The sequence below is a fragment of the Symsagittifera roscoffensis genome, chromosome 3, assembly GCF_963678635.1.
Source record: "Symsagittifera roscoffensis chromosome 3, txSymRosc1.1, whole genome shotgun sequence".
Taxonomy (NCBI): Eukaryota; Metazoa; Xenacoelomorpha; order Acoela; family Convolutidae; genus Symsagittifera; species Symsagittifera roscoffensis.
The window spans coordinates 17,721,664-17,748,377 of record NC_087064.1 but is presented as its reverse complement, the minus strand read 5'-3'; the positions used below and the strand labels follow the sequence as shown (position 1 = coordinate 17,748,377).

At 38.1% G+C, this 26,714-nt stretch overlaps 1 protein-coding gene across 8 annotated transcripts in view; it reads right to left on the bottom strand.

The window, feature by feature from the left end:
- The window catches only part of LOC134842725 (receptor tyrosine-protein kinase erbB-2-like), a 284,936-nt gene that overhangs the window by 7,584 nt on the left and 250,638 nt on the right, over positions 1-26,714 (bottom strand). For 5 of the 8 annotated variants that reach the window (XM_063859184.1, XM_063859182.1, XM_063859190.1 and 2 more), the window contains 10 exons: positions 17,871-18,109; positions 17,188-17,280; positions 14,847-15,148; positions 13,150-13,297; positions 12,301-12,722; positions 11,808-11,968; positions 5,091-5,279; positions 4,348-4,445; positions 3,564-3,647; positions 2,857-2,991 (listed from right to left, as the gene is read on the bottom strand). In XM_063859184.1, coding sequence (XP_063715254.1) covers positions 2,857-2,991; positions 3,564-3,647; positions 4,348-4,445; positions 5,091-5,279; positions 11,808-11,968; positions 12,301-12,722; positions 13,150-13,297; positions 14,847-15,148; positions 17,188-17,280; positions 17,871-18,109 — 1,871 coding nt within the window. Of the gene's footprint in view, positions 1-2,334; positions 2,395-2,856; positions 2,992-3,563; positions 3,648-4,347; positions 4,446-5,090; positions 5,280-11,807; positions 11,969-12,300; positions 12,723-13,149; positions 13,298-14,846; positions 15,149-17,187; positions 17,281-17,870; positions 18,110-26,714 lie in introns of all 8 variants that reach the window. The other 3 variants (XM_063859183.1, XM_063859188.1, XM_063859189.1) reach the window with 3 other exon arrangements.

The following is a 26,714-nucleotide window of genomic DNA, read 5'->3' as shown; positions in this document are numbered from 1 at the left end:
TATTGCAACTGGGGAATCTTAAAAACTGAATCCATTTTCCGAACTGGATTTCATTCGCGCGAGGGGGTGAAATGACTTCCTTTTAGCAAATGAATTTGAATTCAACTTGCTAAGAAATCCAAAGTCAAAATTGTGAGTAATCATTAACTTTCACATATTGCACTTGCAGATGAATAAGATTATTTTTTCAAGGCACAAAACATTTCAGAAACAGGAGTGTTTGAAAATTAAAAATCATCTTAGATTTCAAATTTCAGATAATGACAGAAGTGAAAGTGCTATGAATTAAAGAGCCTAAGCTACCTTTCGCAAACACAAGCAAAAAAATTCTAAAAGAGATATTTTTCACAGATGCAAAGCGGATCTTTGCTGCACTAAAGTTATAAAATTAAATTCCTTAGTTCGGAAGATAGCCTGCTATAAAAATGAAATAAATAAATGCATTTTGTTGAAAAAATTGTTGGCTAAAATTCGAGAAAATTAATTTTTTAAATCAAACCTTATTATGCTGCTTAAAAATAATTTGAGCCAAAAAAAAACATAGCCAACTGACAGTTGGAAAAGAGAAGTGCACCCAGGCAAACAAAAAGAATACAGAAAAACTGAGTTGTTTTTTGAAAAATTTTCAGTTTTCGAATTTTGAAGAAAGAATATAAGCACTTACAGATTTTTGAATTTTAAGAACAGTTTGTGATTTGTGCTTTTTAATTAAACTAACCCATTTTGATAAAATTGTATTATTAGGTAAAGTTTTTTTCCGCTGGGAAATCTATGAAAAGAATTACAAATTCGAAACTAGATGTCGCTCACCTTTTTTTCTCACACCTTATACATGGTCGTAATTAGAGAGTAATATTTACCCAACTTTCAGCAGATGAAATTCAATTGAATTCAAAATGAGCATATATTTGTACGTGCATTCATAAATGCGATAATATGTAAGAAAGAACACCTGTAGTTATTAGAGCATTTAAAGATTTTTTCTTTAAAAAATCAGCAAGACCTCTATAAAAGTTTTCACTACAATCCTTACTCTTAAAACAGCAATTTCATAATGAATTAGAGATCTTCTAAAATTGAAGATCCCTAAAATAAAGTTATTTAAAGGAAAAAAGTCAATGATACACCAAAATATACCACAAAAAGTATATTGAGTATGAAATGTGCAACCTGAGCTCATTCATAAACACTTGATTAATGTCAAAAAGAACTCTGTTTGCTACAAATCAATTTAAATTCCAAGCCGATATAAAAGAAAAATGCCAATGCACGCAATGAAATAAAGAAAATGACTGACTTCTTTTTTTAAAAAAACTTCAACTTTTGAGCTTCAAAGAAAAATAAGATGGCCAAAAATGCTTCGAATTTATGATCAATCAAATATCTAAGCCGAGAACCAATGACGATAAAATTAATCTAAATTGAGAAAATTGGATCAAAAGGTAAATTCTTTATTACGCTCGAAAATTGGAAAATTATTATTCACTTTCGAAACTAGAAGTCGATCAAATTTTTCGTGACCTTTGCTGTTTTGATGATCGATAATGGAGTTTGCTACCCTTTTAACAAAGGATAAGAGCTCAATTTCAAAAAATCACGATTGAAACCGCCAAATATTAAATTTAACGTGAACGAAAACTTTTTCTGAAAAAAAACGGTGAATGACAAGGAGACGGGTTGGACCTAGACAATGAACTTAATGATGAGCAAAACAAACAAAGTGAAGGCAATTTGGCGGGTAATTGATAAACTAGGCCTTAAACGAATAATTGTTTTGCAACATGCTTGCCTTCAAATCAACTGCTGTTATAAATAGTGATTCAAAATGTGGTTAATAATTTTCTTTTAGTCCGGTACCTCTTTCTGCTTTGATTGCTGTACTGTCTAAAATAATTGCCTATTAACTTCACTGTCTGGATCAGCCTCGTTTCCTTGTCATTCACCGAAAAATCATCACAGACGTATCAAAATCATCACAGACGTATCAAAATCATCACAGACGTATCTTGATACGTCATTGACCAAAAACTCATGTGTTATAACCACGTACGTTGACAGATAAAAACAGCTTGTATGGTTTTTTAAAGACACTTTTGCACTGCTAATTCCGCCAGCCAGTGTAGTCGTAAAAACAAGTCACTCATACTACAAAAGTCGTCTCAATCACTGCTACTGACCTCATTCTCTACTTTGCATCATTATCTGCCACATAATTGGGAGCTAATTCATGTAATATCTTAAATCACACCACAGGCAAACTACAATAAACGCGCTATCCTCATTCCCTGCATACATGACTCAAAAGGAGATGAGAGGGGAGGGGAGGGAGCATACCTGGTAGCCGTCCATGACTACATATCCCTGGATAGCAGTGGGACTGCTTGCTGACGAATGCTTAAAACAACTCAACTGCAACACCAACACGATATGATTCAGTCACAGTTCACAACAGTTCAATCAATTATATGACAACAGGTCAACGTTTTCAAGTTTTTTAAAAAAATTATCTCAAACAGATGACAAGTTTCATGAAAACTGATATCAAGGTTATCATAAAAGCTTCGAAACGACAAAGCAATTATTGCTCATTTCGGCATGTTAACAGAAAAAATCTTGATGCTGTGAACCATTTTTGACACTCGCATAAATTACCTAGACATATCAAATGCGACAGCTCGAATGAAATTACTCTGATGCATCATTTTGCTAATTTGAAAACACTCCTCAATTCCATTGTCATACTTTAGTAGGTTGCTCTTTATTGCATGAAGAGGGGGCATATCAAATTCTAACAACCGCACTTGATGTGTCTGGGTAAATTTCGCCTTGACATTTATACTCAGTGTGTCTTCTTACATTTTCGTTACTTGGTGCGTTACTTTTGCCTGTAGAAGGCCTATACACGTCCATGTAATTCAGTGGCGGCGCATCATTGTTACCTACATGGTCACCGCCCATACCCATTTGAAGGGGCTGTTCATTTTGATGCTGCTGAAATTATTTCATCAGAAAAAAGGTACAGACAATCTCGCTCAGAAGGAAGCGCAAAAGCTCTTCGCATTTTTCAGAAAATTAGGAATCGAGTTTTCCCAATAAAACTTTATATTTTTGAGATGATAAGAGTTGAACTAAAACTATTCTGCAAACTACATTTTCCTGGCATGAAACATCAATTAACCACCCAGGACACTAGGACAAATCCCGTATGAATCAAGTCGGATCAATTACACCACGACAATAACTATGGTATTCTGAACAAAGCACGACCTAATTTGATAAACTAAATCACTAAGAAAGACTGGCTAGCATTCACAGACTTTTATCAAATTTCTCATTTTCAGATTCACAAATGATAATTAAATCCAAAAGACTGATTTAATAGCTAAATAAAAGCTGATGCAAAGTTACACCTCGGTAACACTATCAGATAACCAGGATTCTTTTATTTTCATTTGCCCATCAGAACTAAACTTATAAAACAAATCCTTTTTCTCGCACTATTCCGTATCTTTACTTATCCAACATGTACACTAATGAATAATGTTCATGAAGGTTCAACTTACCTCGTTGCTGTTGTTGCTCGTAGACGATAAATTGACAATGTTGCTCTGAAGTTTTGCAGGCGCCTCCAGAGGCTCATTTCGGTACTAAACCAATGAATAATTTAACAAGTGCAGCCATTTGCTGTGCAGCTAAGTTCGGTCTACAATTAACTTTGCAAAAAACTAAAAATTTGATTTTTTTTTCACTCGCCGTTTTTCTCGTAAACAAAATTTCGTATCGATTCTTCTCGACGGCGATCGATCAAGTCACGACCGGAGGTGCTTAAGCATGGTATCACAAAATGCCATCTGAGCTGTATTTGTGTTACCTAACTTTGTGTGAAAAGAAACAATCCCATTCAAAGTTCCTTCCCACAAAATGTGGTGTGATCAAAAATGCGCGTGAAATATTTCAAGACATTGAAAAAAGGTGAAGTTGTGATAGAGGGACCCCAAACACTACTACAATTGTCCATAAAATATATAGATCTTTTTCAGGTGTCAAAGAAATAATATACAAGAGGTTCATATTAACACGATGGGATAAGGCTAGCCTAAGTTATGAAACTGGATGCGTCTACTGTTTATCCGCTACTGTACTTATTGACAAAAAGTTCATTTGAGGGCCACTCCATCAATTGGTTTTTTAGGAACCCATCTTTTTTCAGGTACAATTTTCCAGAAAAAGAAGCTAGGACATCCCTTCAATTTAACTAACTGTTCATTTTTAACATGGTTTCGATAGCGGTATCCAATGCAAAGGTGCAATGGAACATATGCGCATTGTATATATTTATCAGTGGACCTTAGTGAAGAAGTACTTTGATGCACAATCTCTGGACTCTGCAAACCAGTTCTCCAGATATGTGAACGAGGGTCTGCTGTCGGGCACTGTCATCCAACCTACAACGCACCCAAACACAATCAAAAAGGAAACGAAGCTCAATCACATGAACGGTCCCTTACGCAGTGAAATCTTAGCTATTTGACAATTATCTGCCTATTTGTTTTTCGAGCAGTTTTTCTACTATTCTTGCCCAGCTAAGCTACAAATTCTGAAGAATGTGTCACGTTTCGCCCCGCACCTTTCGCTCCTCTTAAACTTACTGGCAAATTTCGCCCTACATTTACAAAGGCACTTTCAGTGTCAGATATTAGGGGTGCAATGATTGAAGGGCGAAATGTGCCACTAGATTTAAAAGGGGGCGAAATATGCGAGGCAAAAACGTGAGTAGATCAATTATGACCGATTCTGTCATGAACGTGTGACAGACACCAAAAGACCTCTTGTAAGTGAACTCTCGCGCATCATAATTGTCTATTCGGCAAATCTAATAAAACCTATTTTCCACTTGAAAAACGAAATTAACGTTGCCATAATGAGATTAAAACTCGGATGGCGAAAAGATTTGTTCCTCATACCTTAAATCATATCATACATACAGTCATGGCAACAAGCAAAACAACAATGTGGGGGAGTGCGTAAGTGGAAAAGAGCCCAAAACGATCACGTGTAAATATGAGCAAAACTAATCATGGTATAATTACACTTGAGCATCTGAGTGTATAACTCCAGAGAGCATGTTTGTGGCTGCACCAGTCGTCTGCCTCTGATCACGAGGTCTTTAACTGTCTGCAGATCCACTTTGCCGTATGGCTTGTCCACCCCATACACGAAGAACTCCCAGAGGGTCACCCCATACGCCCACACGTCACTCTTGTGCGAGAACAGACGACCTAAAACACAAAATACACACTCGCATAAACATAACACAGAGGCGAAGCGGAGCTGCGGATTACTTGCGATACATCACCAACATAGCATGGCGAGCTCATTTCTGAAAAAAAAAATAAAAAAAACATCTACATAAATTTTCAGATCATGATATGCCCCAAGTGAATTTCATTTAAAAAGATTCCTGTCGAGGAGTACAATTGTCTGTCTTAATCCAGCATTAGAGCAAAACTTACAGAGCGGCCAATAAGCCGAACAAAACTTTGATGTTGTTGTTGTTGTTGCCTAGGTGCCCGTAGTTTGGCCCTCCTCTTGTCCGTCATTTGTGGCTTCTTCAGTATCGAGTTGCAGGAAAGCAGCTGCCTCGATCGGGTTTTCCCAGAGTGCGTGGGGGGTGAGTGTAGTCGGGTTTGCGCTGCACCTGAATAGGTGACCCGTTGTGTGGGTTTCTGAGTTGCACTGTGGGCATGTTTCTGGGGTTGATTCGTCTAGTCTGTGTAGGTAGCTTTGAAGGAATGGGGAGTAACCGCTCCGCAACTGGGCAAGGGTCCGTCTGGTACCTCTCGGCAGTCGTAATTCATCATTGCTCAGTTTGGGGGCTGGTTCGTCGAGCACTTTGTTGTTGTCCCGGTTGTCTAGGGCGTCTTTGACCTCATTTGTGTGCACTTTTTTGAGGAGCCCTCTGTAGTCCTCTTCGGTAACGTGCGTGTCGTCGTCTTCTTCTGAATCGGATGTTTCGAGGAGTGCAGTGACGTACCTCTCGTACCTGCTGAAGAGCGTTTCCTTCATGTTTCTGGGCGGTTCCGGTCGGTCTAGCAGCCTGTTGCCAGGGTGTCCTTCGAGATGATGGGCTAGCTGGTGCTGGACTGCTTTCATACGGATATGCCGCCTGACAGGTAGGATTTTCGTCTCGTCGTGCAGGTGCTGGATAGCGGTCATCGTGGTGCATCCTGTGGCCACTCTTAGGGCTGAGTTTTGGACTTTCTGCAGTGTTTCTACGTGGGTCTGTGCAGCGATCGGAGTCCAGACTGGTGATGCGTACTCTAAGACGGGCCTGATGAAGGCTTGGTAGGCTACTATGAGGGTTTCTTTGCTCTGTCCCCAGGTAGTTCCTGCCAGCGCTTTCAAGACATTCACTCTGCTCCTTCCTCTAGCTGCGGCTAGTTTGCAGTGTGGGCCGAATGTCAGGGCTGTATCGAAGGTGACGCCTAGTATTTTCGGTGTTTTCGCCAGAATGAGGGCTTTCTCGTTGATCTTCACGTCTGGTGTGATTTTGTGTTCTTTGGTGCTGGGCGTGAAGAGCGTGACGGAACATTTCGGAGTTGAAATCTCGAGAGTCTAGAAAATTGCAGAGCGTCGTCAGGTAGTTGTTGATGTCTTTGCTTAGTGTCTCTATGTCGGTCCCAAGGGCGAAAACTGTGAAGTCGTCGGCATAGGATACTAAGAAAATTGTCGGTGGAGGCATTGGAGCATCTGCCACGTAGAAATTGAACAGCGTAGGAGCCACAACCGATCCTTGTGGAACTCCAAATCTGACAATACGACTGCTTGACAGCGTGTCTCTGAACAGTGTGCGGGCCTGTCTACCGTGCAGGTACGTGGCTAACCAGCGTACAAGTGCTCCTGGAAGCGTGGACTCGTTAATCAGCTTGAGGAGGGTAGCGTGACACACAGTATCGAAAGCTTTCGAGAGGTCTAATGCAACGAGAACAGTACGGGCAGCGGGTTTTCGTTGATTGAAGCCGTCTGCGATTGCAGTTGATAGCTCATTGAGCGCTGTGACTGTGGAGTGTCGCGGTCTGAAGCCGTGTTGATGTTCTGCCGTCTTGAGGTGTTTCTGGAGTATCGGGAGAAGGCACTTCTCGAGTATCTTGACTGCGGGGCAAATAAGTGATAACGGCCGGTACGAGGCACTCTCGTTGGCGGGTTTTCCTGGCTTCAGTAGTGGAATAATGATAGAAGTCTTCCAGATGGCGGGTATTTGACTTCTTGAAATCGACAGGTTGAACGTGCTCGTCAGATGTTCTATGGCTTCGGGTCCCTGGTGTTTAAGATAGATCATTGTGATGCCATCTGGGCCTGTGGCTTTCGAGTTTTTCGCTTTCTTCCAGTGCCTTGATCACCTGGGTTGTGGTGATTGTCGGATGGTCTTCGAGGTACCTGTTTTGGATACTCTTGGTGATGGTCCTGTAGGCTTGCGACGTCGTGTGGGGCCTCGGGGTGGTGAACTGCTTGTTGAATCTGTGTGCCAGGTCTTTTGCGGAGGTGAACGTTTTCTTCCTCTTTTTCCCCTTGAACTTGATAGGCTGGTTTCTCCGCTGTTTGCTCGTCTTGTTGTCCAGCGCTTTTATCGTCCTCCAAAGTTTTGCTGCGTCAGTCCGGTAGTCGAAACTGCTGACGAACTCCCTCCATTTGGCTGTTTTGCTCTGTCGGATGGCCATCTGAATGCGGTTGTTCAGACTCTCGATCTCCGGTGAAGTCGGGTCATGAGAACGGATGTTGTCACGTTCGATGATCCATCTGGAAGCTGACTCCGGAAGTTGTGGTATCACATCCTTGCGGCGGCCAGAAGGGATGTGATGTTTGGATGCTGTATTGATGGCGTCTCTCAGGAGGCGTTCGCCAGAGTACACATCCGGGATCTGGGGTTCGCCCAATCCCAACCCCCCCCCCCCTAGTTTGACTTCTGCAGCTCACGCCAGGCGCGCCAATTAAGGCCTTAGAAGGTATGTTAATACTCCTGGATGAGTGTATGATGGTTTCCAATTCGGCTGAGAAAGCTTCCCAGTCGGCCTTGGCGAGATTGGTGTAGGTTTTCTTGACTGATCTAACTGGTGTCGTCGCGGAGCTCATTGCCAGTTTGATGGTGATTGGCAAGTGGTCAGAGCTGAGGGATGTCTCAGTGCTCCATTCTGCTGAGGTTAGCAGAGACATTGAGGCTAAAGAGACGTCCGGTGACGTCGGCTGGTTGTTAGATGGGAGCCTAGTGGGAGTGTTTTCATTGAGAACTCCGTAGTCAGAAAACTCGATTTCCCCTGCTAACTTGTTGCCTCGAGTGTCGACTAGTGGTGAGTGCCAAAGGGGGTCGTGCGCATTGGCATCTCCTAGTACGAGGGTATTGTCTGTTTTCAGAAGCGGCTCTATAGAGGCGCTGTACCCTTCGGGGCATGAGCTAGTGGGTGGGATGTAGTAATTTATGACCCTGAACGAGGTGTTATTGTGGTCTACTTTGATACCCATGCACTCCATAGTCCCATCTTGTGGTAGTTGCATTGGGGTGTACACAATGTCTTCGTGGATGAGGAAGGCCAAGCCGCCTCCTTCTCTGTTGGCTGGTCTGTCTTGACGAAGTACTGTGTACGAACCAAAGTTAGGGTATCTGCTTTTAGCAGTGAGTTTGGTTTCTTGTATAGCAGCGAGTTTGATATCGTGTGCATTGAGGTATGCTGCAATTTCCGGTGTTTTGCCCCCAATGCCGTTGCAGTTCAGTTGTAGGATGTTCAGGGTAGGCATGGGTGTCGTGGGTGTCGCGTGGGTGTTGGCGTTGACCGGAGATGCTGGAGTTTCTGGTGTGCAGGTGATGCATGTCCAGTCAAATACCACTTCGGAACTGTCTGTAAAGGGTGTGCATGGGAAGTGCGCGTGCTTCCGACAAGATGAGCATTTGACGCTTCTTTTCTTGTTGAGGGGCTTGGCGCAGTTGCAGCACTTTTGCCTTTTAGGCGGTCCCGAGTTGCTTTCAATACCAGCTCGGATGAGAAGAATACGGAGCAGGGTTGCTGGCCTGTGCTGCTCCGTCCACAAAAATACGGACTGGGGATGGACCTCTCTTCGTGCACGAAGGAGGGTTTTTTGTCCGGCGGGTTTTGAGGTCCGCTGAACGGCCATTTGCACCAACTGTCAGCTGGTGTTGGTTCCACCACGAAAAGGCGGCCTTGTCTGGAACCAACCAAGTCTAACAAAACTTTGATAGACAATTTTTGCGCCAAAAAATGATGTCTTAGGAACCTGAGCACAGAAAAAATTGAAACTCGATGTTAATAAGTCCTTTTAGCATGAAAATTATACTTTTTTGCTCAATCAATGACAAAATGTGAGGCTCTATGGCGGAACTTTTTAAGCCGATTAAATTTTCAAATGAAAAAAAAATTACACAAAGTGTTGGTAATTAATCAATCAAGATGATAAACATGTCAATCAAACAGATCAATAAACTCAAATAAAAATGAAAAAAAGTATATTGCGTTGAAGCTCTCTAAATTTCAAAAATACGCATAACAAGGTGATATATTACGATAGTATTTATAGTTTATTTCTAAAGCCTCAATTTTTGGTAAAAGAAGTCTAAAAATTGAATTTTTGAATAACATTTCATCTGGCAGAGTACTGTATTTACAAAACCTATCTTAGTAGTAATTATAACTAATTGAAACTGAAATGACTATATTGCTCATAATAGTTCTCAAATACTCAAAATTACCACCTATTGTAACATATCACCAAAAAAGTTAGCTGGTTATTGCGCAAGTAACACTGAATGTTCCGACCATGAAACAAAAAGGATAACCGAAGACTGTGTTCAAATTATTGTCGTTTTTTTTCGGCGTGGTGAGATAAAAGCTGCTGGACAAAAAACTGGAGATTAGGTAAATTCGACAGTTATAATAAAATAAGCAAATTGAAAAACAATTTTTGTAGAAAAATAACTAGGAAAACGAAAAAAAAAGTTTTTCAAGTTTGCAGTTTTCTGAATTTTCGAAATTTTTAATTCCAAAAAGGCGCTAAAATACTCAAAGAAACTGCCAAAATTTTTTAAAGTGGTTCGAATCACGACTAAAACGGCTTTAATATGTTATATCACTCAACCCAGTCCGATGATTGTTTGTGGTACCTGATTTTGCGTGGAAAAAAAAAGAAAATAATCTAAAACAAACCCGAATACAAAGTTCCTCCCGGTTTCAATGGTCGGAACAAAAATAGCGAATCAAAGAAAACTGACTCAAAAGGTAAATTTTTTATTCTGCTCGAAAATCAAACGAAGATCAACTTTCGTACATAAAAGTCATTCTTTGACGTTTGTCAGGCCATTTCGCTTCTCAATTAGAGAGCATAATTAGCCTGCTTTTTGTCAAATCAACTTGAATTGAACTTGAAAAGAAAACATCAAATCTGATTTTTCACCGAAAAAACATAGCCAACTGACAGTTGTTACAACAATTTATAGTTGACAATTTTTTTTTTGAAATTGACCCAATTTGAGAAATCTGAATCAATACGTGAAGATTTTATTTCACTGAGAAATCTGATAAATAAATTTCACTTTCGAAACTAGAGGTCGATCACGTTTTTTCGTGACCTTTACAATTTTCTGTTCGATAGTGAATTTTGCTTTCCTTTTAAATTGAACATGCACTGAACTCAAAAAAAATCACAAGTCATAACTCGAAAAATCAAAACTGAGCGTGAACAAATTTTAACTCACTAATCTACTCTTAATTATGGGCGCGAACAAAATCAGAACTTTTCCAGACTGAACAATTTTTAAACAAAATCAGAACTTTTCCAGACTGAACAATTTTTACACCGAGGCGAAGCTGAACAAAATCAGAACTTTTCCAGACTGAACAATTTTTAAACCGAGGCGAAGCTGCGCTTCGCTAATACTAACAATAACACAAAAAAGAACTCTATAAAAAAGATAAAAATTAGAAATAAGACTCGAATTAGTGCAATTTCGGCTACGTCTCAGATTTGAACCTGGGAAATATAGATTGAGAGATTTTTCAATCATTCAGTCACGGACGCTTAATAGGCACAAAAGACTAGCCACAAATAAAGCAGAGAACAGATGCTGAGCAATTTCCAATTCTACAGTGAAATTTCCAAACAAGTGAACACTTAAATTTAATTTGCGAGTTAGTTTAGAAAAAAGAGGGTTCATAATAATACACTAAGCTGTTCGCAAGTGTAAATAAGCCTCGAAATAGTAAAAAAAAAATTGACTTCCATCCTGCGACCTTGAGATTAGGAATCACACGCACTAACCACGGACGCTTAACTTTTGACAAACACTTGCCACAAATAAAGTAGAGAACATATGGTATGAAACTTCCAATGCTACAAATCGTGATTATAGCAAACGGTCCACCAAATGCGCACTTTTAATTGCGAGTTAGCTTGGAAAAAAGAAGGTTCGCATTGATACACTAAGCTGGCTAGTGTAAAGACTTTTCCTGAAAAAACATCACGACCTATATAAGAATCTTCACTGCGTTCATCAACTCTTAAAAACCAATTTACGCAGTATCCAAGCAACCAAAACTCTTTAATTAAGGATCGTGATTTTTAGTTAACATTTAGAGGTTTTCTAATAAAAAAAATATTCGTTAAACATATTCTGAGCTTTTTACAGAATGCTGAGACTGCTTATTAGCGACCTCAGACTTATGCTTGCCAATCTCGCTTAGCCGTAATGATTATATGTACTTGAAAAAACTCAATTTTACTGGCTTATAAAAATGATTTTCTACCTGTGAGACACTCTTTGGCCAGCCACCTGATGGGCAGTTTGCTGTCGTCTGCCTGGTAGTCCTGCTCGTCCTTGTCCGCGTCCAACAGTTTAGACAGGCCGAAGTCAGAGATGCGGATCCTTTTGGGGTCTTCCACCAACACATTACGCGCAGCCAGGTCTCTAAACAACGCACTCACTCATACGCAAAAATAACTAGTTCTTCACGTAAACTAATTTGACCACACTTAATTTGGCTTTCTCTGCTTTTTTTGAGGCCGGACCAACCGTGGAGGAGGGGGAAGTCATCCGTTTCTCCGTACTCGGTTCCACCTTAGGGAGGCGGATAACACAAGGACCCCTTCAGCCGTGACCGCATTGGGACTCGAACCCACAACCCTCACATTGAGAGACGTTTGCCTTATCCACTCGGGCACGGACGACCGTCTTTTGCTCCTTGTCAAGCCGTACCGCTAAATAATTTCAACGCCATGGAAAAAATAAAACATGTGTACCTGTGTATCATTCCGAGTGATTCCAGATGTGCCATTCCGGCTGCCAGCTGTCTGGCCCATTCCATGAACTGATATGACGTCATGATGTCCTTGTGGCGCACTATGAACTGAATGGAGCCTCCGTGGGTCATAAACTTGGTGATCAACATCATCGGTTCGTTCATGGAAATGGCGATTAGCCGAACAAGGTTGTCGTGGTTCACTGTAGCCATCAACTTAGCTTCTTCCAGTAACTCATTGCTCTGGTTGGCCAGTCTGGGGTCATTTTTCAGCTCTTTCACAGCAACTGGAATCTCAATGTTTTCATTTGGAGGCTTCCACAAAGCACTGTAGACGCATCCAAAAGCACCTTGACCTATTACTTGCTTCTTCTCAATGGCGTCAGGTTCCACAATTAGAAGCTGACCTCGGTTCGCAATGCCCTAAAAGATCATTTTGCTATTCTGCAATCTCAAATAATAGCCAAATAGAAGAAATTCATCACTATTTACGAAAGTGTTTTATTTTGTGCCTTGTTAGCGAAACCCTAACAATCTAGAAGTGTTCTGAAAATTTATCTGGGCAATCTAGTATTCTAGAAAGGGGTTGGTGCTGGATTTCCAAAAACATATCAAAAATTTTGTTGAACCTCTTTTCAAAATAGGTCAAATGGCTTTTCCAAGCTGTTCCACAACACAAGGATCCTATTTTGAGCTAAGATTCAGGTTTCAGCTAAGATTTGGTTTCTAAAAGAAATAATTAAACACTCATGTACTGGCCTCATGTGGCGCTGCTCACAAACATCTAAAATCATTGTGGAAAAAAAAACAGCAAAGGATAGCCGCTTTCAAATATCAATTGGTTTCTCACCCTGATGTTAGACTTTCCTTCGCCCACGTAAAAGGCCCTCAGGGCTTCAATTTTCTTCCACTCTGTCTTTCTGTGGCGTTTGATGCCGTAGATGATCAAAACAATCAGCAGCACCAGCAAAGCCCCCGATATCATTGGAACCAACGCGCTGTAAAAATATTATTGCATAATACCGGTCTGATGCCAAAGATTTCTTGGGATCTCGAGAAATCTCCCAGCTCTTCCCGTTTTTGCCTCTCAGAAAATTATGGAAATAGATCTTGTTGGACGAAAAATTTACTTCATAGTCAATTTTACCTGTGTTTTCAGTATCTTGGCTCCTGTTTATAAATTCTTCATATTTGCTCAAAACGAGAGATTCAGGTAGCACAAAAATACAAGAGTGAGCTTTGGAATTGCAAAAGGAAACAAACAAGCTTTTTTGTCATTTTCTGATTAAAACTTTGCCCGATTTGCCTATTTTACTATGACTGCCCATTATGCCTAAATTCAAGAGTTCTAGGTTTTTATCAGATCATTTTAACACACGACTGACAAAAAAAAACAAGTTTTATTTGAAACAAAAAAAAACATAGCCAATCGAAGATTGGAAAAGAGTAATGAACGTAAGCATTGAAAAAAAACTGACTTTCTTGAATCTCAAATTTCGAATTTCAAAGAAACCCTTTAAGCTCTTTGAATTTCTACGACAATTTATCATTGGCGCTTTTTTGAAAACATGAGCCTAACTTGAGAAAACTGGATCAATCCTCTGGGAAATCTTAAAAATAAATTCCACTTTCGAAACTAGAAATTGTTCACGTTTTTTTTTCGCGCCATTTCCACGTTCGTATTTGGAGAGTGCTAATTACGTCACCTTCTGCAGATGCATTTCAATTGAACACAAAAAGTGCATATATACCTAAGTGCATTCATAAATGCCTCAATATGTATGAATGTTTATCTGTAGTTATTAGAGACACTTTTCCTCAAAAAAAAACACAAAAAAAGCAGCAACACCTATATAAAACTCTTCACTACGTTCATTGCTCTTAAACGTGAAATAGCGTTTAATGTATTTCTTAGGAGTATGGTCGGAACATTCTGTGCTACTTGCACAGCCACCGGATATCCTTTTTTTCTTAAGAAATTTTTACTCTCTAACATCAGTACGACATTTTCGAGTTAACAAAGCTTCGCAACTTGTTAAGTGAAAAATTATATAAAACTAAAAAAGAAAACAAAAAATTATTTTTTTTGCACTAATTTTACGTAGAAAACTAGTTTGAGAAGCATAAAAAAGATTTTTTTTTTTAATTACTCAGAAAATTACCGAGAAAAAAAAACAAATTATTATAAAATCGCGATGTTTCGAAAACTAAGAGGTTCTGGAGTTCCATATTTTCCCAGAAAATCCTATCTCCCATGGGAACATCCTTCGACAATTAACCACGGGGTAAAAAAACTTAAAAACTGTCTTTTACTTAATATAAATTAATAATTAAATATAAATTTACAATAAATTACAAATCATTAACATATCTAACCAATTCAAAATTTTGAATCAAAAACGATTATTTGAATTTGTGGTAAAAAAAACATTCTCCTAAACCGCTCAGCATTGGAATTGGAGCATAAATTAGATCAAGTTAGGTCGAGAAAAGTGAACTCGTATGACAATATGAACATTTGTTTGATTAAATGGTAGTATAACTTACAAGATGAGAAGCTTTGTAACGAAGGACATCTCGCTCGGGACAATTGCACAACACCAGTCCATGTTCTTGTATGGCCCACTTTTAACACACCTGCCTTTCTCATACCCCACTGGACAAGTGGTCGCACACTGGGCGTCCATTTTATCCAGTAGATTGTTGTCTAGTGCCCCCTGTGGGGTCATGTACCTCTCTTCATTCTCGTAAAAGGTCCCGTTAATAATGAAGATGGCTGCCATGCCAGTGACACATCTGGGCTTACACGAAAACGAGTTTTGTTCTGCGTAGTAACCAAGGTAAGTTTCCTAGAAAAGCAATCACATTAATTACATTTTTAGCATCATTTTCACTTATTTATAAAGAGGGTATTTTGCCTTCCATTTGGGAGTAGGAGTGAAACTAAGAGAAACGCAAAAAAAATCATCACGATCTATATAAGAGTCTCAACTACGTTCATTGATTCTTAAAAATGGCAAATGAGAGGTTTCAAATAGCAAAAAAGAGATAAAATGAAAAATGGAAAAACTACAAAAATATCCCCTTCAGGAACCAAACCTCCGACTACCTACAGCTTTGAAGTCGTCTGCTTTAGCAGTTGAGATACATGCTACATGATGTTATCCAACCAGGAGGTGAAGCAGTTTCTACATAATATTATCTACATAATGTTATCCAAACAGGAGCTGAAGCCTACACAAGCGAAAAAGCGGCAAAAGGGAGCTTTGAAATGCACAAAAACACAAACTTGTCGCTAAAACCACATTCTGTCTATTTCACAAGTTTTGCATGTAACAACTTGGAATGTGATAAACTAAAGACAAACAAATAATCTTCGCCTGTAAAATTTTGGAATTCGAAAAAACCAAATTCAGTATAAATTAGACAGTTCAAAAATTTAGCAAAATACAGTGCTGCTTTAAATTATCCGGACAAAATTTTCAAACACGTTTTTTTTCAAATTGGGATAAGTTTAGACAAAAATTGAAGAGAACAAAAATTGTTTAGAATTTCATCAGAATTAATATGTTGCAATTTTTTTCCCGAAATTCTCAACTAAAATTTTACCCCAAAAATGGGTTATTTTGGCTTTTTTCAATTATTCAAGAATTACGCTGAAATTATTCTGTTAATTGACGAAGAATATGTACCAGAAGAAGCCTCTTACACAGCCCAACAAATTCTAGAAAGGTTAAATCTCCAAACACCTGTATAAGAGAAAATATTTTTGCTTGATAGTCAAGAAACGTGTTTTTACTATATAAAACCCAAAATCTTTGCTTTAAAACAAATTATAAACAATTTATTCAATTTTTGGAGATTTAAATCTTCTAGAACTTTGTTGGGCTGTGTAAGAGGCTACTTGTGATATATATTCTTCATCAATTAACAAAGTAATTTAAGCGTAATTCTTGATTAATTGAAAAAAAGCAAAAATGACCTATTTTTGAGGTAAAATTTTGGTTGAGAATTTAGGAAAAAAATTAAACTATAATAATTCTGATGAAATTCTAAGCAATTTTTGTTCTCTTCGTTTTTTGTCTATCTTAACCCAATTTGAGAAAAACGTGTTTGAAAATTCAAATTTTGTTCGTTTTGTCCGGATAATTTAGAGCAGCACTGTACATTGATTTACAAGTAGTCTTGAAATGAAATTTTTGATCCAATTTTTGAAGACAGTAAGAAATATATATGCTCGGGGTGTTTTTTTTATTCAGACCATTTCTCAAAAATACTTCCTCGTGATCAATCCACGGATCTTCGAGGTCCCAGAAGGGTCGCGCTCACCACTAGACTATCCTGACTTTACGATTGCTGAGGAAGTTTATGGAAGCTTTGCCCTGATACGAGCAGTTTTGCCATTGATATGCTGTTTAAAGCATATATCATTTTTCGGTTCATTACATGTATTACAAAAAACACAAACTGTATTAAATTTTTAGTTATCAAATAACAAAGCACATGCTATAGAATAGCCAATTCAGCCTGCTGCAAAAGTGCCATAAAAAGAAGCACTAATAAATGCTAATTGGGTTTAAGAAAAAAATGCTTCGCAGTGTAACACTACGCTCCGCCGTGAATACCCAATATACTGGTTGGTTTTAACCAAATTTGTGCTACACAGACTAAATTTGACACTTTTGAGAAGGTGACCCTAGTTTATGCGTCTTGGGTTAGAAAACCAACTAAACTCGTAGTATATCAAACATATATCTTTAACGTAATATTTTGCGTAATTAAACATGTAACCATCAGAATCAGCTCAGGATAATCCCAAGGGAAACTTTTTCTGGCGTAAAACATATTTTTCATGTAGCGAGGACTGTGGTGGATTTGAGTAATTTACCTCGTTATCAAATTCCACGGTTTGTCGCTTGGTATGCTTCATTACTCTAAAGGGCTCTTCGTTGCTGCACACTTTGAAACATCCCAGTTGAAACTGAAAAGAAGTGAGAACATTATTTTTAGACAAAGGATTAAAATCCGAAAAATAGGAAATGAAATGCAGACTTGATAATTCACAAGCACAAGCATATATATTATAACTATAAACAAAAACGTTCATCAAATATACCAATCAACTTATCAGGCTTTGGATTTTTCCATATTATCATGTAAAATTCGTCTATTATGATAGCACTCAATAACTAAACAATCCCCTAACTATAAAAAACTAACAGAAATCCTTCAAAAAACAATTGAATCAACATGTTCTACAAAACGAATCAACATTATAATTTACAAAGTTTTAAAACGCTTACATAGGTGCAGTCATTTGAGAGAAAAGATGCCAAATTATTTTGAAAAGGCGAATCAACAATCAAGGAAAAACTGCGGCGCATTGGTAGTGATGATTCCCAGCGATTATTTAATTACGTTTACAAATCGTACGTGCGGTGCAATTTGCGAGGTGAAGTGAGCTCTTGTAAGATAGAAATAACTTAGTTAACCTTAAATAATTAACTTTTGGATGCAGTTCTAGGTGAAAGCAAAATTAAAACTAGCAGATATTACTGTGGTTATACTAACTCGCGAGAGACACGATTGCTCTCCGAGACATCTGTAGTTGCACATCTCGCACACTTTCATTTCGTTCTTGAACTTGTCTGCCGGACACTGGGACACACACTGGCTCTCGTCTATGGCGTACTTGCAGGCCACACACTCTCTCGCGGACCGTCCGTAGCATGGCCTCGCATAGTGACTCGCTTCTTCCTCTTTGTTGTCACACTCAGAGGAACAGACCAAAGCCTCCTCGTCGTGCGCATCTTAAGCAAAACGGTACAAGTGTGATAGAGGGGTCCCGAGAAACTAACCGGGTCCCTAATGTAAATAGAGAGGCGCAAAACTGTTCAATTTATTGCTTCAGTGATGTCAATTAAAGTACAATATGTTGGCGCAAATAAGACAGTTTAATTACGTTTGAGAAAAAGACCGAGCGGCGCATATTGATTTTTTCATTTGCAGTGTTTGCTCAAAATTAGAGTGATTTAGGACCCCTCTCTCGAACATTCACCAGCAAAACAAATAAAAAAAATTTAAAAAGGAGCTAAGAAAGCAAAGAAGCAACTAGAAGGCAAGGGTTGCACTTCACATGCACAGGGAAAAAATTCTACTGCTCGATTTGAAGATACATTTGAATGGGTCCAACAATAACATCTTTCACGGCATGGAACCGATCCCTAAATCTACTAATTTGAAATAATGCTTCTTAATATATAAACGGAGCTTGGAAACTCGTGTCAATAAAATATTAAGACGGGTGTGAAAACAAAACAAAACTAAATAACTAAAACTTAACTACATTCAAAATCAATAAACAGCGGTAATTGAAAGTCTGCAAAATCAATAGACGAGCAACCGAATACTTAAGCACGAGAGAATAAATCAAAAACCCAGCATGGATTTAGGCATGTATTTACTGGGTTCGAAGAACCATATACTTATAACAACAAGAATCAACAATTAGATTTAACACAGAGGCGGAGCAGAGCTTCGTATCACTTATGATACGATTAAAACATTGCTTACAAGATACTGAACCTAGCCAACTGAAAGTTGGAAAAGAGTAATGAACGCTGAAAAACTGGAAAAAAAAACCGTCAACTTTTTTTCAAAAATCGTCAACTTTTGAATTTCAAAGAAAAAATAGATGGCCTTGAAGCTCTTTGAATCACTTTTATGTTAAAATTAACCCAATGTGATTAAACTGGATCCATCGTTGAAACTTTTATTTCGCTGGGAAATCTGATTATTAATTTTCATTTTCCAAATTAAAAGATGATAACGTTTTTCGTAACCTATACACTATTGCTGTTCGAAAGTTGAGTTCGCTTTCCTTTTAACAATAGAAATGCACCAAGCTTAAAAAGAAATCTCAAGTCATGACGCGAAAAATCAAAACTGAGCGTGAACAAAACCTGAAAAAACTCCTGAAAAAAAAAACGAAAAAAATCAGCAAGACCTATATAAGAGTACTCGCTACATTCATGTTCATTACCCTTAAACAATGAATACATTTTTTTTTCAAAAAAGAAATGAACACAGACAACAGAAAGTTGGAAAAAAGCGTGACACAAGGAAACAGAAAAAAATCATTGACTCGTTTTTTGAACAAAAACTTCAACTTTCTAATTTTCGAGAAAACTATTTTTGGCCTTGAAGCTCTTTGAATTTCCAAATATTCTATAAATATTGAAATTTTTATAACAACCCGGTTTGGGAAAACTGAATCAATAAGTACAATTTTTATTCCGCTGCGAAATCTGAAATCCACAATTAAAACTAGAAGTCGATCATGTTTTCGTGATCTTTACACTTTTATTATTCGATAGTGAAGCTTCCTGTCCTTTCAAAAAAAAGAATTGAAGTACGCTTTAAAAGATATTAAAAATCAAAGCGCGAAAAACCAAAGTTTACCGTGAACAAACTTTAAAACTTACTCCTGAAACAAAATCACCAAAAGCAATACAAAAGTGTTCACTACGTCCAAAAGTGTTCACTGAAAAAGTCCAAAAAGCTATATTTTCAATTATTTCATACCTTTGACTCGGATGAAGCTCATAAGCAGATTGAGCAAGCTTTCAGAACTAATGACCGAGCGACAAATAAGGCGAAAAAAACCCTTGTTAAGCCAAAAACGAAACTGCAGTCATCAAAAAAGTCAATTTTTTAAATCATATTATTGACGACACATCCCTCCTGAAAGAAGCAAAAGCATTTTTATAAAATCGCCCGTAAGCTACTCAACATAAATTGACTAAACCGATAAAAGAAGAGCCAAACCAGTTTATCCGATTTTTTTTCAAAATCCGAGTTGCCAAATTTCAAGCAACAGAACTAATTTCAATTATAGTAAAAACAGTTTGAAAAAAACGCGTTGGGAAAAAGACCACTTGAAAGCGTAATAAATAATATAAATTGCACAAATTTCCAATAGGTTGTTTTCCTAACAAGCTTCAAAAAGCCATAGTGAAACCGACGCTGAAGAAACCAACACAACGACGACGCAAACCTGTTGCTACTACAAGACTCCTTAATAGAATCTTTAAAAGAATTGCAGCTAAGCAATTGAAGCATTATATCAGCAACAATTTGATGAACAAGCGAGTTTACTGCAACATGTCTCATGAAAAGTTTTCATGAAGTTTTAAACGAACTGGATGCAAACAAAATTGTTATCTTTGTGGATGTTGATCTCTCTGCTGAGTTTTACAACCTTGATTTCAAAACATTGAGTGAAGAAAGATGTCGCCAAAAAACGTGTGGAAATAGAAAACTTAAGTTTTACACACAGGGCGAAGAAACCAAATATTTTTTGACCAAAAGAAAGGGAAAATTTTATCATAGAAAAACCAACGAAAATCTGAACTCTCAGAAAAATTTCAATTCACTGAAAGAACTGCTAGGAAAAAGCAAATAGGCAAAATGTTCATCAATTGGTGATCCTATGCATTTAGTTAAAGCTTTTAAAAAACTTAAAAGATGACAAAACTAACAAAATAAGGAAATCATTTTCAACAACCAAATTCGGAAACTCAGATGCCCAGTCGAATCACCAAAGCTCGGCAAGAAAATTTAAAAAGTCAGCTTAAAAACCATTAACGCTCTGCCAGACTGTTCATGTGAACGAGATCCTTTACACGCTTAGTTTTTCAAATCTACGCAAAAAAATTGAAAAGACAATCTTCTTTTAGCCCTAAACACAAGTTTAAGACGGAGTTTTCCCAACAAGCTTCAGAAAGCCAGAATGAAATCGACACTAAAGAAACTAACACAACGACGTTAAACATCCTTTTGTTTAAACAAGGCTCCTTAGTAAAATCTTCAAAAGACTTGCAGCGGAGCAATTGAAGGATTATCCCAACAACGATTTGATGGACAACATCTGCTTACCGAACCTTACATTCGGCCGAAACATGTCATGGAAAGTTTCTATGAAATTTTAAATGAGCTGGATGCAAACAAAATGGTTATCTTTCCCGGTGTTGATCTCTCTGCTGCGTTTAACACCCTTGATTTTAATAGAATGAGTGGCATTAACTGAACTAATTAAAATGACAAAAAATGCAAAAGCTGGCTTATGTTTTATATGAGGAACTACGCGGAGCAAGATAGCTGTCTCAATACAGTGTCTCAGGAGATCAAAATAAAGTTTAGAGTACCTGTAGATTCAAATCTCAAAATGCTCATCAGAGACGTCCAAATACTGATTGAACAATCGACAATTATACTAGAAAAAAAAACATTTTACCAGCTTGTACCATTAGAACAGCGAAATGCAAAAAAGCGTGTGTCTAGTTTTCGATCAGGATTTCCCAAACGCCAAAAGATTTCAATGCAATGATTGAAACATCAACTAAACTAATAAGAATCACAGGAAAATGCAAATGCTGGCTAATCTATTATTTGAAACAAACGCAGCAAATAAGCTGACTCGAAAGTGTCTCGGGAGACCAAAATTAAGTTTCGAGTACCTTTAGATTCAAATCTGAACTTCAGAAAGCACATCAGAGACATCCAAATACTAATTGAACACACGGTAATTAATCTTGAAAAACAGTAAACCAGCTTGTATTGCTAGAACCGCGAAATGCAAAATAAAGCGTATGTACAGTTTTCGATCCGGCCAAAAGAGCAAGGCGATCACTCGAACGAAGATGTCGCCAAAATCCGTGTGAAGATAATAGACCTAAGTTTTACACACAGGGTGAAAATCCAAAACATTTTTGAACTGAACAAAGGGAGAATTTTATCATACAAAAACAGATGAAAGTCTCAACTCTCAGAAAAATTTCTATTCACCGAAACAACTGGTAGGAACAAGCAAATATGCAAAATATTCTAAATCACTAGTCAATTCTGTTGAAGCTTTTGAAAAATGTTGCTAATCGGTACTTCAAAACGAAACATTGAAAGCATTCAACATGTTCAAAATTCAGCTTGTCGATTGGTCTTTGGTATCAAGAAAATAGAATTTTGAAAGGAGTACATGTATAGTCTACATAGGCTACTTGTTCAGTATATTAATGATTTTAAAGCGCTGATTTTCTACATACTACCACTCTTGTACCTCCGTATCGTTGTAACATAATTCAGCTAAATAACAGAAATTACCCATGCAGATTTTCATCCTCAGGAAAATTAATTCAAAATTTCCAGCGCACATGGTTTGGAGAAAAAATCTGGAAAATTCTGGGAGATGCTTGAATGACTTGCCAAGTTCACTCCGAATTATTGAGAAGCCAGATGCTTCTAAAACAGATTTTTTTATTCAGAAAGTCCTCTTATATGAGTGCTCGATAATAGATCTTTCAAGTGAAGAAAATGTATACAGATTCAAGCAGTACCAGCCAAATCAATTGAATCCATCGAAGCAAAGAAAGCTTTTCGATGACATGCCGTTCAGCTGAGCATATGTTGATGTGCTGGGCTCTTCGCAGGCTAAGGCTTCTTCTTTGGCAAGCAATTACCATCTGTTTTCCCGGTGGAAGTATTGGAACAGTATGTAATGAGAACCTGTACAAGAATTGAAGAACGTTTTCAGAAGAACAAATTGAAGAACGATTGGCATGCGAAGGCTGTTATCATAATGGGCAGTACTAACAATGCTTACGATAATGCAGGTTCCAGATTAATGGGCACAGTAGAAAAATCTGATGAAAAGTTCTATCTGGTTCAAAAGCTAAAACTTCAGGGTTTCAATATCGGAAATTGATTGGACAAAAAGGTAAAAGCACGACAATCAGAAGTTGAAACCAAAATTTATGTTGATACCGCGAAAGAGCTGAATGGGCCAATATATAATCATACAAGCTACCGATAGAGGCACCAGGCTTAAAATGATGGATTATATCCAAACTCTACGGAGGATGGCAAAGCTCAGTTGATGGCGAATTTGAAGCAGCTTTTGTTTTAGCGTTTTTCTTCAATTTTACCGTGACCTGGTTGAAGGTTGCATATTAAAAAGTGACAATGACCATCATTCATTTTTTGGTCCGGTTGAGGGCTGAACAGTAAAAAGATTTTGGATTGTGGTTTGGTAGTAGATACTGAAATTTATTAGGACAAACAGCCCGGTTAAACCAGACGATAAACAAGACGATGATCATCAACATGAATTTTGGGACTGTTTATGATTGAAATTTTTTTCATTAATTTGTCCTTTTTATAAAAACTAACGGACGAATTTTTCAAATTAAAACTTAAATGACTTTTAAACTGACAATTTTCTGACTTATGACGACGATGACTGAAAAAGGACAAAACATTTTCGCTTGATGAAAAAGTTTAAATAATGTATGTTAATTACATATCAGTTTACCAAAATTAACTCTGTTTTAATCGTACTTTTAACGGTGTTAAGAACACAAATCAACCCAGCTAGCATTTCAACTTGAAAGAGAAACTAACTTATTTTAAATCAAGTGATAAAAAGTATTACTAATCTGATAAAAATTTTTTTGGAAGTTTCAAGTCCCGGTGAAACCACAAGGAACAACGCTTGCACTTAAAACTATAATGAAAGTTGCTTAAAGCACAAGCAAGACCCGTTGCGTGGCAACTAAGACGACAAAACTTGAGCAGCCAAACGAAAGTCCCACAATTCAATGTCCACAATTAGTTTAAAAATTGGCTTTTTCTCTAAATATGGAGAGGGAAAACCTAAGACATGCATTTTCGTTATTTTCAGTTTTTTATTTCATACATACTGAAGGAACCTGGAAGATAAGGGAATCTGGAAGATGATAAGAATAAAGAAGTGCGGGGTGAAGAGGAGAATACACCCAGAGACGAAGTTGCACTTCGTATACACGCCAATTATTAGTCTACATAAATGCTAAGTGACGCGAGCCAATTATGACGCATTAGCAGTACCAGTCAACTTGAAAAAAAAAGAAGAAATTTACCAACTAACATGCCTCAATTTATAGAGCGGATGCATTTTAACTGGTATACGAAAAAGTGCATTTTAAACATCCGACCCTGCCCAGGTTCGAACCCTCTTATTTTATTGCAGGTCTCCTTCCCTACCTCTAAGCTACAGATCCATGGTACCTTGAAGCTCAAGTGCTTTTTGTATTACAAGAGTCTGTGTTAATATCCTTAGCATTGGCTGTACTTAATAGCTGGTTATTGATCAAAATGAACACAAATATTTGCGACTTAGGTTGGAAAAATAGAGTTCATACTATCACACAAGCTTTGCTTGTTTAAACAGAGGCAAATCTGCATTAAGCAAACATCAAGCGAGAAAAGTTAAAAGACGGTCAAAGAAGATTTCAGAAAAAAGCAAAAAATACGCTTTGAAAAAAAAACTTGTCAACTGTTGGAATTGCACCATCGCGCTGAAAATGAGTCCAACGTCCTCCAATGTTGTTGTTGTTGTTGCCCTTCTGAGATCTATTCGTCGCTCGTTGTTGGGTCCAGGGTTGTGGGGAGTTTCAGCAATATTGCTGTCTTCTTCGGTTGCTTCCAGAGATCGGCTGGGGTTAAGTTCGTAGGATTTGCGATGCAGTCGAACAGGTGTATAGTTGTGTGGCTTGTTTGCTGGCAGTCCGGGCAAAGTTCGCTTACTGTCGGGTCGATTCTGTTCATGTACGAGTTCAGGAACTTTGAGTAGCCGGATCTGAGCTGTGCCAGTGTTCTTCTTGTTGTTCTTGGTAATTCGGTTTCTTCTTTGGCAATTTTTGGTGGATTGTGTCCGAGGACTGCTGGGTATTCGTAGGTTTGTAAGGCGTCGCGTACTTCATTTGTGTGGATCGTTTTTAGCAGGTTTCTGTACTTCTTTACGGTTAGAGGTCTGTTGCTGTCGAGTAGAGGTTCAATGTATCTTTCTTCATATCGTGTTTGGAGGGTTTCTTTCATGAGTCTTGGTGGGTTCTTGGGTTCTTTCGTGAGTTGGTTTCCTGGGTGATCTGGCAAGTGGTTGGCGAGATGATGTTGTATCGTTCGCATTCTGAGGTGTCGTCTAACTGGTAGAACGGATGTTTCTTGGTGAAGGTGGTCTATGTGAGTCATGGCGTGGCATCCGGTGATTGTTCTCAGGGCGCTGTTTTGGACCTTCTGTAGTTTCTCGATGTTGCTTTCGGAGAGTGTGGGCGTTATCACAGCGGCGCCGTACTCAAGTTTAGAGCGAACAACGGCTTTGTAGGTCATGAGGAGTGTTTCCTTGTCGCTTCCCCAGTCAGTGCCGGCAAGCGCTTTCAGGGCGTTGTTGCGTTGAGAGCATTTCTTCGCAGTGTTTCTGCAATGGGCCCCGAAAGTGTGCATGGTGTAACGTCCTCCAATGACCATCATGTGCGCTTGAAACAGGGAAACACTAGCCACTAACAAAAGTCATCGAACACATGCTATTAAACTCAATGCTATTCAGCAAAAGGGATCAATATTTCTACAAAAAAATGAGCATTTTGGGCTACAAAAAGCGGATTCGTAAATAACACTACGCTGGCTAGTACAAGAAGAATCGTTAGCAGCTATAACTGATTCAAGAGCACAAAAAACTCCCATAGAGATTAAGCTCAACAAGTCGGAGCGTAGTAAAAGTTAACTTCCTGATGCTGCCGCTTGTGAATTGATAACAGCAATGTTATATGTAAAAGTTGCTTTCATCTGATGTGTATACTTAAACATATTCTTGCTGATTTTCTTGATATATACTTGATGATTCCCGCCGAAAAAAAAACTAGTCAACTCATACAGCCGTTTTAGCTGGATGAAATGCTGTTGTATAAGTCGCATCATCTAGTTTGATTGTCGTTTAAGATACAAAAGCCCCACCGATAGCCACGTCTATTCAAAACCAAATTTTTGTAAGTACTTAGCAGCCCGTGACAGTAGTAGATATTTTCTCAGTTAGCATCAAAATCGAGAAATAGTGCTTAAAGCACTCACATTAAGTCACCTTGTACTTACCGTTTTTCTAAAAGCGCAGACTCCTCTTCAATTTGAACATAGTTTTGTTGATTACTTATATAACAAGAGGCCTGCATGCGTTAAAGAGGCAAAATACTAGCATTAAATTTTCAACTAATGGCGGAAGTTCCGCTCTATGTGGGTTGTCAGGAGAAAACAAAGCCAACAAATAGTTGGAAAAGTGTCAATGAACTCAAGGAAGATAGAAAAAATAATCATTTTTGTGAATGTTTCGAATTTCGAAACTAATTCAAGAATTTCAAGAATTGTTTGTTTGGATTTTTTTTACTCCCTCAACTGCGAATTTGTTCACTTGCTAAAGGAAAAAGAACTTTTTTCTGAAAGTTATATCATTTAGAGAAAACTATCAAAATTTTATTTTTTATATTCCGCTGGGAATTCAGAAAATAAAAGTCAATTTTTGAAACTAGAAGTCGTTCACGTTTTTCTAGACCT